Source organism: Littorina saxatilis, linkage group LG5 (genome assembly GCF_037325665.1).
Source record: "Littorina saxatilis isolate snail1 linkage group LG5, US_GU_Lsax_2.0, whole genome shotgun sequence".
Classification (NCBI taxonomy): domain Eukaryota; kingdom Metazoa; phylum Mollusca; class Gastropoda; order Littorinimorpha; family Littorinidae; genus Littorina; species Littorina saxatilis.
In genome coordinates, this window is record NC_090249.1 from 36,546,272 (window position 1) to 36,563,412 (window position 17,141).

A 17,141-nucleotide genomic window follows, 5' to 3' on the forward strand; every position below is an offset into this window, starting at 1 on the left:
TGTAGTTTTTCTTTTATTGGTATTGTAAATCATACAGCAATGATAATATAAATGGATGCATAGGCAGCATTGTATTTTTGTGAAACACCAAAAAAGACCTGCATCATTGTCATAGAAAGCTAGCTGTGTTCATTTTTTTTATGACAGTGAAAAAAAGCACTTATTTACACAATACCAAACATGTCTGGAAAAACAAAAAGTACAAGAGAATACTTTTATTTTAAATGAAAAACAAAACAAATGCAATTTATATGACTGGGAATGTACAAACACTGTTGCATGGCTGATACATTTGTCTCCATTCTGTAAGGAAACATTTCTGCCATGATTATCCAAAAAAACACAAACAAAATTAAACTATGAAAAGAAAAAAGTTAAAAAAAATGATAAATTTTAATCAAAAAAACAATGCAAACATTTTTCAGGAAAAAACTGAGCAAATTGTTACCGACTGATGATCCTTCAGCTCAGCAAAAATATTTCTTCTTATTGTGTGGTCAGCAGACGAATGTGATCTTGCTTCTAAAATTCACTAGGTATATGTAAGAATTATCACAGGTCAAATTCCAGCAATGCTGAAAATGGTCCCACACTAGTGTGAAAGGTTGTGGCAGATATAAGGCACCATTGATATTAAAAAGCTTTGCCTTACACAATCAAAATGTAAACATATTTTGACAATTTTACTGCAAAAATTGGTGGTAACTCACATTTTACATTGAAAAAGTTCTTTCAAAACATGGGAAGACATGACATTTCAGAGAAAAAAAAGACAAACACAAAACAATTGGTGTTTCATTTTTGTTGTTTTTGTACAAGATTATCATGTACCAATTTGTGTTCTTTGTTCATACATACAGACTCGGGAGATTTAAATACTTCCATTCCTTCTCAAACACAGAATAACAAAGTTTTTGCCCTCTACAAAATATCTATTTCTTACACACTTCAGGGGAGAAAAAACACACAAGTTCCTCAACTTAAAAACATTGATTTGTGATCTATATAAATGCTCCAGATGGCATCTTGAGTCAACATTTTCCTTTGAAATGGCATGTATTCAAACAAAGGCAGTTGTGCTTTTCTTTTCTCTTGTAAAACAGATGTAGGCAACTTGAGCATAGTACTAACAGTAGAATTACTAACACTAAAACCCTACAAAATTGGAAGTCATTCTAGAATGAAAAAAACAAAGACCATGTGCAACTGTGCCAAATTCTATATATACATAACTTCAACTTTTCAAAGTACCGCACGGGCAGACTAGTTTAGTCAAAATGTCAAAGTTTCCTTTCGTGATAATGATGATTTTCACACAACATTTGCCACACAACATATGTGCGTTAACAATATACACAGTATGTTGCACAGTTAACCTCTTGACATGGATTTCTTATTTAATTTCCTTCTAGGGCAGAAATGGGAAAATGGGCTGCTTGCTAAATACATATCAGTGTCAGTGGCTTTTTTTCTGTTTACATTTTATGATGTAAGATTATGTGTTTGTTTCTGGCACTTTTGAAATTCCATCGACAAACAAAAAAACAAAAACAAAAAAGACAGAGAAGCTATAAACACCTTTGAAATCAAGGATTAAATCCCAAGCATATTTAACCTTTGCCATACTTTCGAAAAATATAAATCCATAAGCATGCATCATTCTTTAGCAATCCTGTCATGTGAAACAATATCTGTGAAGCCTTCAAACAGAACTAGAAAGAATATTTACAAAACTGAAAACTAAATCCTGATGCCTGGACTTACTTTAAAAAAATAAAAAGGTAAAATCTTAAAACACTAAGTGACTAACTATAATATGACATTAAATTAAAATCAATCATCAATGAAGAACTTATTTAGACCACTCTCTTTTGTTTAACTAGTTGGTCCTTAACACACACACTGTAAACGTTTAACTCACATAATTTCAAAACAGTAACTAACTTCATTGAGTTAAAAGACCTTTTTAAACTCAATCTATCGTCTCATTGTGATATTCTTCTCTGAGAATGTTTGGCAGGCATGGTGAGATCAAAAACTGGCGAAGATAAAAAAAAAATCATACCCAATAATGACAAAAATCAACCAAAACAAGCATAACTGAAAAATGAACAAAAATGATCAGGTGCTTATTTGCATCATATTCTTGCCAAGCTGATACACACATACATGTACACTATTTTCGCAAACATTTCTGCTTTATATTTTTTTCTTTCTTTCTTTTTTAACTTGGGGCAGGGTGGGGATGGATGTATGGGGGTTGAGATGGGGGGGAGGGGGGGGCGACAAAGAGTAATTGCCTTTATGAGTTATTGAACATTGCAAATGCACCGACTTGGCGGCCCCAGTCGATCATTCAGATAAAAGTACACTTTTAGAGGGCCGTCACATACGCGAATCAATCGCGCGATTTACCCTGTCACACGGGCGACTCAGTCGCGGAAAATAGCTACGACAAGTCTGCGACTCAGTCTCATGCGATTCCCTCGTAGCTTTGAGCTTTAGAACTTGTTCTATTCCTGTGACCCAGTCGTCAGTCAATCGCAGGGGCAGAGCCAATCAGAACGCGTTGTTGTGGCCTTCACGCCGTGACGTAAAATAATGGCGGACAGTGGCGGACTGCGTCTCTTCGTCGACTCAAAACTTTTTGGAAGAAGTTTCTTACTCAGATATAAAGGAGACGTTTTAGGCGTGTACAGCGGTCGGGAAACATTAATTGCAACTGTCTGGGAACTTTATTTCTCGCAAAGGCGTAATGCTGAAAGGTATTTTTCAGAAAGGTAGAGCGATGTTCGAACATTAGCGTCTGCTCTCGCAAAGCGCGTTTGCCGTGTTCACTGTGACACGTCACTTCCGCCCCGCTTGCGTGGAGTTATCGTTCGTCAATCGTTCGTCTATCGTTCACAGTGTGACGGGTCAATGGCCTACGGTGTGATGTGCGATAGGCTTGAGACTGAATCGCGCGATTGAATCTCAACGATTGAGTTGTGCGTGTGACTGATGCTTTATACTCCTTGCCAAACATAATATGTACATTTTAGCTTGACATTCAATTCTTTCATATATAGTTACATGATTTTATTTCAGATACGTTATGGAACAAGCACATCACTATTCGTTACACACCACATACTCACCATGTTTATCATTTCAACATGGAACAAGAACATCAATATGTTACACACATCATAAGCATCATTTTTATCATTTCAACATTTGAGCTTAAAATGGATTTGGTCCTTTTCTCAACCTGCTGTTGGTCCAGTGTTGTCTTTTATCACAAGACAATTCATATACCATAACTTTTTTTTAATAACAATTTCACCATAAATGTTGGGAATACACTTTTCGATTTACTTTATACACTTACTGCAAATACACCCTACACAGTATTAAGAAGCAATACATGTAAATGTATCATACGTTTGCCATTCATCTCTCTCAGTCGCAGTGCACACACATTTTCAAAGATAATAGGGAACATGTAAAAAAAAATTTAAAAAACCCCACAAAACATAGGGGGAAAAAAATGTGGGTGGGGTAGTGCAGAATATCAAACAGCCTTTTAGCCAATATTCTGTTAGGATGTGATTCGTTCAAAGTAAGCACATGCACATCGTTCGGGCAAACAACATTTGAGAAAAGCATTCCAAAAATATTCCATTGGACATAATGCCAAGCAGAATATTGTGTGCGATTCAACCCACGCATATTCATTCATGATTAAACCAATTCCTTACGCAGAGAAATTAGGGATGAAAACACATTCAAAGAGTTCTTGTTTGCTAAGCCTTTCCCTTTAAGTTTGTTTCTTCAACTTTGGATACTTCTGCTTATACTAACAATCAAGTTTAGTGCTCTAAGTGTACCAAGTGATAAGGCAAAATGTAAAACTATAGGAAAACAAAACACAAGTCGTGTGAAGCGATATAAACAAATTAAGTCAATCTGTTGACCTGAAACTAAAAGATCAACACTAAAAACCAGTCATCATTCTTAACCAGCCATACATAAAGACTAAGACAGTTCACGCTTTCTTTCTTTATTTGGTGTTTAACGTCGTTTTCAACCACGAAGGTTATATCGCGACGGGAAAAGGGGGGGAGATGGGATAGAGCCACTTGTCAATTGTTTCTTGTTCACAAAAGCACCAATCAAAAATTTGCTCCAGGGGCTTGCAACGTAGTACAATATATTACCTTACTGGGAGAATGCAAGTTTCCAGTACCAAGGACTTAACATTTCTTACATACTGCTTGACTAAAATCTTTACAAAAATTGACTATACTCTATACAAGAAACACTTAACAAGGGTAAAAGGAGAAACAGAATCCGTTAGTTGCCTCTTACGACATGCTGGGGAGCATCGGGTAAATTCTTCCCCCTAACCCGCGGGGGGTACCACTCGTTGTAAGTTTGTCCGAAAAAAGCAAGGGTACTCACTCTTTCACAACCCTAACAAACCCGACAGAATTATTTATAGAATTCATCTATTAACTCTGCAGTTGTGCTCGTCTACACTTTCATACCACATGAACTTATAATTGTTTCAAAAAATCCAAGCACATTTTCTGCATATACCAGTAAATTTTTAATATACACGCTATTTAGCTCTCTGTCCGTCTCGCACGTCTGGTATTTTTTACACACAAGCTCTCACATATATTACACAGGCACATGTATACACACACACACGTGCAGAAAATTCAACTGGCAAGTAAATTTGTGAACACCAATAATCTGACTTGGCGGTGACACGGTTCAAAAAGCAGAGTGACCAATCAGATAATGTCGATATATAATGGAAACTCGCTCTTGATGAGAAGACATGCATGTTTTTGGTTCAGCACAATCCATGATAATAGTTGAATGTGATGGTCTTTTGCCTCAGATCACATGCAATCCTTTTGACAGTACGTGGAATGTCAAGTTGATATAATTTCAAGATGTAATATATACTGTATCACACACTTATTGTCTGCAGATTGATGATTGGTGGCTTACTCAAGGTGCAGAAAACAAACGTGATGATATAAGTTCATATTGCATAGATGAGAGGGGATATATATGTCTATCACCGTTCAACACTCATTCATTCTTTTTTTTATTCTTTTCTTTAAGCAGAATCCTTTCTTAACAGCAGAGTTCAGTCTTAAACCTCACCTGGTGCCTTCACTTTTAAATGGAATGTGCTTATGTTCTTTAAAACACTGAAGGCAAGGCATTACAAACAAACTGTGTCTGTGTACTGACCTCACAATTTGGACACGATTATTTGCTTGGACATTGGTTGGTCCATCATAAACTGCCCAGTGCTTTCTTTCTTTCTTTATTTGGTGTTTAACGTCGTTTTCAACCTGCCCAGTGCTATGGTAGCAGGTGCACAAAGAATTTCACAAATATTATACCGAGTGATTTGCAGCTTCATGACTAAGTGTGTGAAGACTTGGTTCCTTGCTTGCAGCTTTGTGCCCGTGAACAATTACAGTACACTCTGTTACTTTGAATTTTGTGTCTGCGCAGACAATATTTCACATGCAGTGTTGTGACTTGGAGGTAATATTACACTCTTTCGTTTGAATACTTTGTCCCACCACTGCTTAAGCTTGATGTCTTGCGTCAACCAATATGCATGTGCACTGTTATGACTGTGAATTCACATCTGGCAATTATAACAATTTAGTTTCAATTTTGTGACAGACAGAAGTTCTTGATACAAGTACGTGAGTGCAGCAGTCACGACAAAGATTGTCGCCTGTCCAAGGACTATCATTTCCACTGAGACTGAAAGGCAAGGATGAACTGTGTTTACAATTACAAAATATATAACCATCTGGATTCAAGTCATACACACTCAGATAAAGGCATACACATATATATGAAAAATCATCATAGGGACATAGTGCCTAGAATAATATCTGATTTTTCAGTACAATGCCTAGAATATCCGATTTCTTAGTGACAATCTTGTTTTTTTCTGTGAGATGTTATCAGTCAATATCAATGCACGCTTTACTTTTCTGGAATGTTCTATTCCAACACAGCTCATAATACAAAACTGGCGAAAGCAAGTCATACACACTTCAAAATATCTTTTTTAAGGCCGCATGAAAAACATTTTCAGATATAGTTTGACTTGGACTAAGCGCACAGTCGGCATTATCAACATGAGATGATGCGAAGAAAGGCTTGAACATGTTTAGAAATGCACAATATTGTACTTTTTGGATTATTTTCAGCAGTCGTTTTAATGCACAGGTCCCACTTCCCAGCTTGGAAAGACTGGATCACCGTGGTAGCATCCTGATCATTCAACCTGTCTTAGTCACAGACAACCACTGGATTTAATCTGAAGTCATCAAACAAGCATCCATGAAGAGAATCATGGAATATCCAGAGTTATTGGACATTGGACTTTCCAAGGCTTCCAAAATTGTCAAGGCAGAACAGATCCGGTGAAGAGAATCATGGAATATCCCAAGTTATCGGACATTGGACATTCCAAGGCTTCCAAACTTGTCAAAGCAGAAGAGATCCGGTGAAGAGAATCATGGAATATTCCAAGTTGTCGGACATTGGACTTTCCAAGGCTTCCAAAATTGTCAAGGCAGAACAGATCCGGTGAAGAGAATCATGGAATATCTAAAGCCTTGAAAACCCTATGTCACTTGGTGTCACAAAGCATCCAGGAAGAACAGACACAAAGAGTCAACATCAGAAAGCCAAAAGGCACAAACACACAAGTTTTGGAATTGCTTCATCATCAGCAGTCGTCGAAAAACACCTTATATATCCGCGCCTTCAATATCCACAAGATTCTTCAGCATTGAGCGAGCAAAGGCCATTCTGTCGACGATGTCTTGGCGACAGCCGCTCTGCATGATCTGACGCATGTTGTAGGTCTTGGCGCACCGGTCAGGGTCGATGAAGGTCACGAGGTACTCGTTCTTGACATTGCTGAGGATCAGCTTGGTGTGGTCCTCGAAAAAGTTGACCTGGAAATAAAAGTGGGAAGTAAGTTGGTGTGTTTTGGGATTTTGATGTCGTTTTTCTTGCTCAGAAATTGAAAAATCAGACAGACCAATTAGTTGACCAAAGGAAAGCTGAAGGGAACAAAAAATAACCAGAAAATACTGTTGTTGTTATTTTGACTAAGTAACTTTTTTGCTTTTGGCTTATAATTTGTATTAATTTAAATATTTCTTTTTCTCTTTACTTCTTTCTTTACTTATTTCTTTATCTACTTATCTATCTCTTCTAGGTGCAAGTAACTAGCCAGCTTAAAGAAATACAAATCCTGTGAAAATCGAGGTAAGAGGCCTGGACAGAGATAAGCAAATCATAAAATTAAGTAAAAAATATTATGGATTGTTTCCCTTGAAGGAGTAAGAGCCGCAAAAGCTGTATCAGTCATAAAGCAACAAACTGTAAGTTGGTTTTTCTTCATAAAATTTGCATTTTCAGTGGTACCTGCATTTTCAGTGGTACCTGCATTTACCTGCATTTTCAGTGGTACCTGCATTTACCTGCATTTTCAGTGGTACCTGCATTTTCAGTGGTACCTGCATTGAAGGGACACCTGTGGGACCAGGCAAAAGTGACCCTACACTGCAGGTAGCCTGTCAGGACAGGCATATTTTGGTCAAGTAAATGGACAAAGGATCAACAGAAGGTGTCCTTTCCAGGGAGATGTCCTCTCTTCATAGAGGCCTGACATTGCAAGTATCACAGTAACTACATGCTGTCAGTGGAGTTTCTTGTGAAACTTGTCTTTTTAAATTATGGGAGGTGAAGACAACATAATTATTTTCTCACCTGCAGCGTACCATCACTCAGGTAGAGGACGATGGCCTTAGTGGTGCGGAACCACTTCTTCAGGTAGAGGATGGAGGACCAGGAAATCTCCATGTACTGAGAACACTCCAGGTCACCGCCCTGCAACATTTCATCATTTCTTTGTTTACATTGGAAGTAACTCTCGTATCAACTTTCTCTCATTTGACTTAGTTGGAGTGATAGTTTTCCCCCGGTCTCCACTTGAAGGTATATTTCCGGTGACTGGTGAGCTGCCATTACAGACTTCTCCCTCTCCCTTGCATTACTTCATCAGTTATCTCACTTGCAGGTTTAGGGATAAGTGTACAGGAGCCTCCAAAGGTTTGAAATTCCTCCTGGTTTCACTGAACATCCTCCCATCTCATCCAAACAGTGTTAAGATTAAAACAGCATGATTATCTTACCAGTTTAAACAGGATGCCCGATTTCCAAAGCTTTGAAAAAAGCTGCTATGGCAAGTACAGTACAGTGCTATTCCTCTTTTAAGGCCTCCTAAAATCAGCCTACTTTGTGTTGTATGTGTAACCCAGTGTCGGAACACAACAATCACCAGGGCGGGGATGTAGCTCAGTCGGTAGCGCGCTGGATTTGTATCCAGTTGGCCGCTGTCAGCGTGAGTTCGTCCCCACGTTCGGCGAGAGATTTATTTCTCAGAGTCAACTTTGTGTGCAGACTCTCCTCGGTGTCCGAACACCCCCGTGTGTACACGCAAGCACAAGACCAAGTGCGCACGAAAAAGATCCTGTAATCCATGTCAGAGTTCGGTGGGTTATAGAAACACGAAAACACCCAGCATGCTTCCTTCAAAAGTGGCGTATGGCTGCCTAAATGGCGGGGTAAAAACGGTCATACACGTAAAAGCCGTGGGAGTTTCAGCCCATGAACGAACAAACAAACAAACAACAATCACCTTTGGAGGCAAAACCCAGTCAAACAGGATTGAGAAGTTTAGAGCTAATTTCTTAGCCCTGTAAAAACTGCTATGGGTACACAAAGGTTATCAAGAACATACAAAGGGATCGTAGCAGTTAGACCCTATCACAAACAGAACTCTACAATTATTGATAGGTGTGAGCGACGTAGAAGAAACATTGAGCTATAAATAGCTCATGCTCCTCTACGGCCGACAACTGCAGAGTCTGCTGTGAAGGGTGACGCAGAAGTCTCCCTGTCACATATGCTTGGAGCATGATTGGGACTGTGGATTAGGTCTCCCCGTCACATATGCTTGGAGCATGATTGGGACTGTGGATTAGGTCTCCCCGTCACATATGCTTGGAGCATGATTGGGACTGTGGATTAGGTCTCCCCGTCACATATGCTTGGAGCATGATTGGGACTGTGGATTAGGTTGAAGAAAGCAGTATTCTACACAGATTTGTTTGACTCACCTGAATCAAGTGTTCATCCATGTATCGGGCAAAGTACTGAAGCAGCGTGGTCTTGCGGTCAAGCTCCTCAGGCACACAGTCCAGGGTGTACGCAGACAGCTTGCCAGTCAGGTCATAATACTGAATAGCCCTGTGAAAAATAAAACCACATATATCAATACATGAATCTGTAAAACACGACTCACCAGCGAGACAAGAACTTATGACCATACCTTACCAGATAGTAGTACACTTCTGAATTTTATTCTTTGATGTATCAAAACCAAATTGTTAGAATCAAACTCAAAGTGAAAAATGAGTACAGTACCTGGACACTAAACAAGAAACTGCTTGAATTCAGGTTTCATCTATGATGCACCTATGTACTTATGCCAACATGTCAACAACATAAACAAACAAACAAAACTTAAATGGACACACAAACACACAGCTGGACATGAATATAGACAAAACTTACCGTCCATCGGGAGACATGAGTATTCTGGAAGTGTCGTTGAAGAGAACACCCAAAGCATCGCTAGAGAGCATGAAACCAAAGCCGTACTTGTTGGAATAGTCCACCCACTTGGTCACCCACACAATGTTGCTGTCAGGCATGGCTGGTGGGTTCTGGCTGCCGTCTGGGAGAGTAAAATGGAACATCTTTAGAACACCTCATTGTCCAGACAGAACGTCTTTAGAACACCTCATAGTCTAGACAGAACATCTTTACAACACCTCATTGTCCAGACAGACCATCTTTAGAACACCTCATAGTCTAGACAGAACATCTTTGGAACACCTCATAGATTCTGGCCATGGAACAGAATACGGCTGAATTCCCATTTAGAGACTCTACAATCTAAGACTATTTTGTGCACAATGCGATCACGTCACGTCATCATTTGAGCATTTTTGAAACATCCATAATGCCAGCATTTCCAAAAGACCTTTAGAACAGAAGGTTACACCACGAACATTACTTAGAATAGTCTCGGCAACTGAGAACAACAACAACAACAAAAGTGTGTTTACTGTCCATCAGTTCAATTAAACAAATAAACACATACAAATGTTAGCTCATGTGCTCAAATGAATAGTAAAACCAACAAAGAAAAAAGTGCTTACTAGGCATATGCTCCAGGCAAGTGGAAAGTACTTCCAGCAAATTGGCAGCTGACCGTTGCTTGGGTGATGGTTCTGAAACAGCAAACATTAAAACTCAGGGATACAGTTATGCACTTCACAAGGTTTCTGCAACATTAATGCTCCATGAACTATTTTCAAAGTAAACGGCTTCACACTTTAAGTAATGACCAAAATGATGCTAGGTCCGTCCAAAAAAAGAAAGAAACAAGTCGCGTAAGGCGAAAATACAATATTTAGTCAAGTAGCTGCCATTTTTCAGCAAGACCGTATACTCGTAGCATCGTCAGTCCACCGCTCATGGCAAAGGCAGTGAAATTGACAAGAAGAGCGGGGTAGTAGTTGCGCTAAGAAGGATAGCACGCTTTTCTGTACCTCTCTTTGTTTTAACTTTCTGAGCGTGTTTTTAATCCAAACATATCATATCTATATGTTTTTGGAATCAGGAACCGACAAGGAATAAGATGAAAGTGTTTTTAAATTGATTTGGACAATTTAATTTTGATAATAATTTTTATATATTTAATTTTCAGAGCTTGTTTTGAATCCGAATATAACATATTTATATGTTTTTGGAATCAGCAAATGATGGAGAATAAGATAAACGTAAATTTGGATCGTTTTATACATTTTTATTTTTTTTTACAATTTTCCGATTTTTAATGACCAAAGTCATTAATTAATTTTTAAGCCACCAAGCTGAAATGCAATACCGAACCCCGGGCTTCGTCGAAGAATACTTGACCAAAATTTGAACCAATTTGGTTGAAAAATGAGGGCGTGACAGTGCCGCCTCAACTTTCACAAAAAGCCGGATATGACGTCATCAAAGACATTTATCAAAAAAATGAAAAAAACGTTCGGGGATTTCATACCCAGGAACTCTCATGTCAAATTTCATAAAGATCGGTCCAGTAGTTTAGTCTGAATCGCTCTACACACACACACACACACACACACACACACACACGCACGCACGCACATACGCACGCACGCACGCACATACACCACGACCCTCGTTTCGATTCCCCCTCGATGTTAAAATATTTAGTCAAAACTTGACTAAATATAAAAAGTAATAACCAAAGGGTTGTGGGTTCTTTAGTAACAACAGGTATTTTCTTCATCTTACTGAGATGATGGAAAAAACCTGTATTTCAATTACAAAGCTCATGAAGTTACAAAAATTCTCATCAACACTGCTGCTATAATAGATTCCCTGTTTGAAGAACTAAACTGTTTAAGAACTTCAGGCTTTACAAGAAAAGGAGTCTTAAAATGGAGGTAATTGTAGAGATTGTCTAGATTGTCTGACAAGAACCACCAAGAAAGTAACGCATTAAAAAAAAAAGTCTTTGACGCTGACAGGTCTTAAAACATAGGAAGTGAAGTGAAATATTATTTAGAAGAAATAAAACCTCTACTACTAACCTCTTTGTGGTGGTGAGTGTGATCTGTCTCCAGCTCTGTCTGCGGCCACTTCTTTAGCAACGGCCTTGATACTGGGGCCATGACCTTGGCTCTCCGTCACTGGGGAATGGCGAGGGGAGCGCTTCTCGATTGCCTGGACACAGAATTAGGTGTTGTTGATTAGAACAGACACAGGATAGAAAGAACAAGGGCAGTAGGTCGTGCAATTGCTTATTATCTCAGTCGTAGAAGGAGCTAGGTCGTTTCTCCTTAGGCCATTGCGTTGACGAGGTTCCCATACTTGGCAAAAGCTAAGAGACAAGGCACTCCTTTTCTCTCAGATAATTTAAAAAAACCTTTTTTTTATATACAAGCAACAACTCGCAAAAACCTCTGAGGAACATTTTCAAAGAATTGTGAAATCTCTGTAATTCACTCACTATGTCTTGTAAGCGCACACAATGCTTCTTTTCAAATAGCATTAACTGCCGAACAGAACAAATAAACAACCAATCGACCATCCCTTTTTCACCTCAAGATTTCAATCTGATGTCTAAAAAAAGCTGTTCAAAACTTCTACAAGAAAACATTGCATGCAGAAATCAATCATTCATTTTGTTTTTATCAACATGTACCGTATCAAACATGTCAGTGACCAAGCGGCACATACCTCTAGTTCTTTCTCTTCTAGAAGGTTCTCTGAGCGTGAGTTGAGCTGCATCCTGCTCAAAGCGTTGCCCAGCTGGCCCATGGGGTCTGAGCGTGACTCGTTGGGGAAGGCATAGGACATCGGTCTGAAAACACAGCAAGCATTCATTACACCAGCTGTTTGAGTACAGAACTAGGATGAATGTGAATTCAGCACCACATATATATTATGTTGTTGTTTCATTGAACCTGTAAAGCGCTTGTCAGGAATGAATTATCTAAAATACCGACTGATAGTCAGAAGGATACTATTACATTTATACGCATTCGTTATTCTCCTCTCATTCATTCCAACAATAAGGCATGCGAATCAATAATAATGTTTCTCACGATACGAGTCTTCTGTCAATTAATTCATACTAATAACAGCATCATTTCATCATTAATTAAGTACTCATATTACATACATGTTCATTCATAAAACCCATAAATGTCATGTCTGACAGTGCTTCAAGTTCTGGGAAGCGCTTATACAAATGTTCTATTATTATTATCATATTATTGGATGTTGTAACTTTATGGCCGATGAAGACGCTCTGGGTGAGGGTAGGGAATGGGGAAGGTCGGGCTTTGTTAAAGCCATATGTACTCGATGACTATACACGCTAATTGCTTTACCAACAGCTGGAGACAGACTAAATTAAGTTCCCTGCAAAATATTGTGGTCTAGGACCCCTTAAATGTTGAGATATTTGAATTTTCATTTTGATCTGGATCGTCCTATTTATAGATTTGGCAACACATGTAACGTTGATGCAAGGGAGAGAACACCGCGGCTTTGTTGACATCCTCACTTTTTCAGAGGCTAGAACAAGCTGTAATATATATAATGCATGTATTATGGTCCGCGCATGGTGACGTATCATCATTATATGGTCTTATGGTGCGTTTGACATCGATTGTGGGCAAACTACACTTTGTAAACACGGGAGTGCGTTAGTATGCCTTTAAAGAAAAAAGAAATGGAGAACAGTGGAACCCCCATTTTTAAACTTAAAAAAATGTGAGAAAATCATGTCTTAAATTATAGGAAGTCTCAATAGTTGAGAAAAATGTACAGATGTTATGAGCAGAAAACCTGAAAAAACAAGGCTTAAAAAAGGGGGGAAGTTTTCCATTGGGCGGTCTTAGAGGAGGAGTTTCACTGTACTTTGTAATATGTGTTTGAGGGTCCGTGAGTGCATACAACTGCATGTATGCATGTGCATGCACAGAAGATTGACAAAGTTATTCAGTTTGCCTCTTTTCTTTAAACAAGCAAGCGTTAAAAGTATTAAAAAACTCAGAGAAAAACAACAAGACAAACAATCACCTGCTATGTTCCTTGCTTTCTTATTCAAACAAACTAAGATGATTTCTGTGTTCAAAGTTACACCATAGATTAAAAAAAAATAGAAATGCTGACACTTGCATCATCTAAGCAACCAATAATTGTGTTCATTCTTTAAATTCTGTATTAGTAATGATCTTTGATAATGTACACACTCTCTCTGTGCTCCACTTCATTTCAGGCACTGAAGTTACAAAGAGATGGCCAAGAATAGAAATAATAACTACTTCACTGCATTAACTTAATTGAAAATGCACACATGCATGAGTGAATGCTAGGTTGACAGCAATGATAAATATTCAGTTTGAGGGCTATGCTCTTTAGAATGCTGGTGTTCTTTGTGTGGGTTCAGCGCACTGTGTCATCCTAGTGTAGCGAGGAATGTATGTGCTTCATGCAACCACCATTAGGTCAAATAGGAGCAAGCTTTATGTCTCCGTCATGACTGCAATTATCTGGGTTCACAAACTGGGGCTACTGCTTTCCTGTGCCTTCTTCTGTTTCTCTTTGCTGAGTGTGCATTTGGAGGTTGTGGTCTGAGTAATAGAGATGTACATAAAGACAGGTTATAGAGACAGAAAGACAGACAAAACAGCAGGCAGACAGACAGACAGGCAGGCAGGCAGACAAGACTCAACATACACACACAGAGACAGACAGGCAGGCAGACATACAGAGAGACAGCCACACAGACAGACAGACAGACAGACAGACACGTGATGCAAACACACAAACACACTGACATATACTATAGGAAGATGATCTTCACTCCAACCACTCATACAGCCAGTATATACGCACGCAAATCAAATACACATACATTCACCCTGACAGTCAGCATTTGTTCAAACGAAACAAATACATGTGCAGAGAGTTGTTTTGTGTGTGATTATCTGGGGTCATGTATTTTTGGGGGACAGGAAACACAAAACAATGTGGTGTTATCAGCCTCTCAGGTTTGACACAACGTTCTGATCAATAAAAAAGAGTACTCCAGTACTTCTGACACTTGTTAACACCAACATGAACAACAGATTTGATAAATGACTTGTATTGAGTGCACATGTTGTTTTGAGTGGGAGTGTGTGGGCCTACCTAATCAGATCTATCCACAATATACACCCACAAGTATGTATACATTCAAGCATAAACACTAGATCCGGCTTATATATGGCTTGTAGTGCATCACCTTAGCCACAGGTGCAATAAGGGCTGCAGACTGTCAAACCACACACACAGGTACACAAACACATAGGTAAATCCCCCTCCCTCTCACCTGTTACTACTGGACTTGTAGTGGGCGGGGAACTTTGGCATGGAGGTACAACAGGAAGGGGGCAACGTGCGGGGCATGTAGCCGGTGGTGAAAAACTCGTCAGCGTTCAGCTCACGCAAGGTGGGGCGCTGGCTGGGGGTGGAGTTGAGACACTTGCGGATGAGGTTGGCGGCAGGTCCCGAGATATGAGAGGGGACCTTGAAGGAGTTTTCCGTGATTCGTAGGTACGTCTCCTTCAGTGTGGTAGTTTCGAACGGAGGTCTCCCCACGAGTAAGGCATACCTGCAAAATGAAGAGAGTGTTAAAAGTATGCTAAGAGCAACAAAAAAACGACACAGCCGTATACCAAATTCAAACCGTTGTTTTTTTTATTTGTTAAAAAAAAAAAAAATCAAACTACTACTGCATGTTTTGAAAAAGAACTTAGTCATACTTCTCCGGGTCATTTTCAAGCAAGTTTAAATTTTTAATATTTTTTATATAGAATCTGATCTTTTGATGCTTGCTATTTTTCATCTGCCTTCTCAGACAGTTGCCAATACAACTTCAAACTGAAGAGCTGAAAATGACAGCTAAGTTGTGGCAGAGACATACATTCTTTCTATGTCTCTGGTTGTGGGCAATTTAAAATAAGTTTTGGCATGGTCCTGATTGCTGATGCCAAACAACATCCCTGAGCACTACACTTATGCAATGCCAATTATTCATAATCTGACACTGAAATGTACTGGACTTACATGATGCAGCCTACAGCCCAGATGTCTGCCTCAAAGCTGTGGCCTTTCTTCTGCAGGACTTCTGGAGCAATGTAGTTGGGTGTACCACATACCGTCCTGCACACAGAATACCAATCAATTAGATTACAAAGAGAAACACAACGGAAGAGGAATAATCATAACCATTTCATCAATGTAATCAAATGTAAAACAAAATTTGGTTTTGAGTAAGATTAGATATTGAATAAATGTAACAAGAGCAAGACTAAAATCCAGCTTAAGATCAGACGCTAGTTCTTTAACTTCTGTATTCAATATGTTGCAAGTTAAATCTTTCCCTAGAGCCAACTCACATCTTCATCTCCACCTCAAAGAGGACACTACAGCTCGAACAATCACGTCAATATGAGGCTCAATCAACAACCAACTATAACTTCCTCAATCAGATACTAGTTCTTTAACTTCTCAAATGGACAAGTCAACTTTACCCACTCAATTCACATCTTCATCTCACCCTCAAAGTTAACACAACTGCTCGCTCCACCAATCACCATAACATGATGCTCAACCAATAACTAGTTAACTTTCTCAGTCAGATAATTAAGGTCTTTAACTTCTCTAATCAATCGCTCTCCCTAAAGCAAACTCACATCTTCATCTCTCCCTCGAAGTCGACCTTGGTGGCCAGGCCAAAGTCAGCTAGCTTGAGCTCCATGTCCTCGTTGAGTAGCATGTTGCCCAGCTTGAGGTCACGGTGGATGATGCTCTTGAGGTGCACGTACTGCACCCCCTCCACAAGCTGCTGCATGTAGAACCGAACCTCTGGCTCCGTCAGGTATTTTCTGTGTTTCAGTACGTGTACCAGGGACTGGAACAGGCAAAAGAAGAAAGTTTAAGATGTGGTGCAAAAGCATGAAGATATGTCATAGAAACTTTGTACTAGCGTCACGCCTAAGGAAAACACAAGGGAAACACAGCCCAGAAAGTGGCTACTTGCCATGGCGAGTAGAAACATGTAACTGGCAAGTAGAAATGTTTATTTACTCGCCAAATGCGAGTAAAGTTGGTGAAACAAATGGTTGGTTTGGCAAGTAATATTTGCTCTCTGGCTAGTAAATTTGTTGGACTTGCAGGGCTGAGACAAACACTTAAGGGTGTGCTTCAGTACGTGTACTAGGGACTGGAACAGGCAAAAGAAGAAGGAAGTTTAGGACACAATGCAAAAGCATGAAGACATGTCATACTCCGACGAAAGCAGCGTAGGGCTGCCTGAATGGCGGGGTAAAAACGGTCATACACGTAAATACCCACTCGTGCAAAAACGTGAGTGAACATGGGAGTTTCAGCCC

General features: G+C 39.4%; 1 protein-coding gene across 1 annotated transcript in view; it reads right to left on the reverse strand.

The window, feature by feature from the left end:
* LOC138967014 (serine/threonine-protein kinase PLK1-like) overlaps positions 1 to 17,141 on the reverse strand; it is a 93,313-nt gene continuing 76,172 nt past the window's right edge. Inside the window, exons 5-14 of the mRNA XM_070339458.1 lie at positions 16,443 to 16,660; positions 15,814 to 15,909; positions 15,077 to 15,358; positions 12,433 to 12,556; positions 11,784 to 11,916; positions 10,335 to 10,406; positions 9,685 to 9,847; positions 9,228 to 9,357; positions 7,816 to 7,935; positions 1 to 6,995 (exon numbers count right to left, since the gene is read on the reverse strand). Coding sequence (XP_070195559.1) covers positions 6,786 to 6,995; positions 7,816 to 7,935; positions 9,228 to 9,357; positions 9,685 to 9,847; positions 10,335 to 10,406; positions 11,784 to 11,916; positions 12,433 to 12,556; positions 15,077 to 15,358; positions 15,814 to 15,909; positions 16,443 to 16,660 — 1,548 coding nt within the window. The 3' untranslated portion in view covers positions 1 to 6,785. The remainder of the gene's footprint in view (positions 6,996 to 7,815; positions 7,936 to 9,227; positions 9,358 to 9,684; positions 9,848 to 10,334; positions 10,407 to 11,783; positions 11,917 to 12,432; positions 12,557 to 15,076; positions 15,359 to 15,813; positions 15,910 to 16,442; positions 16,661 to 17,141) is intronic.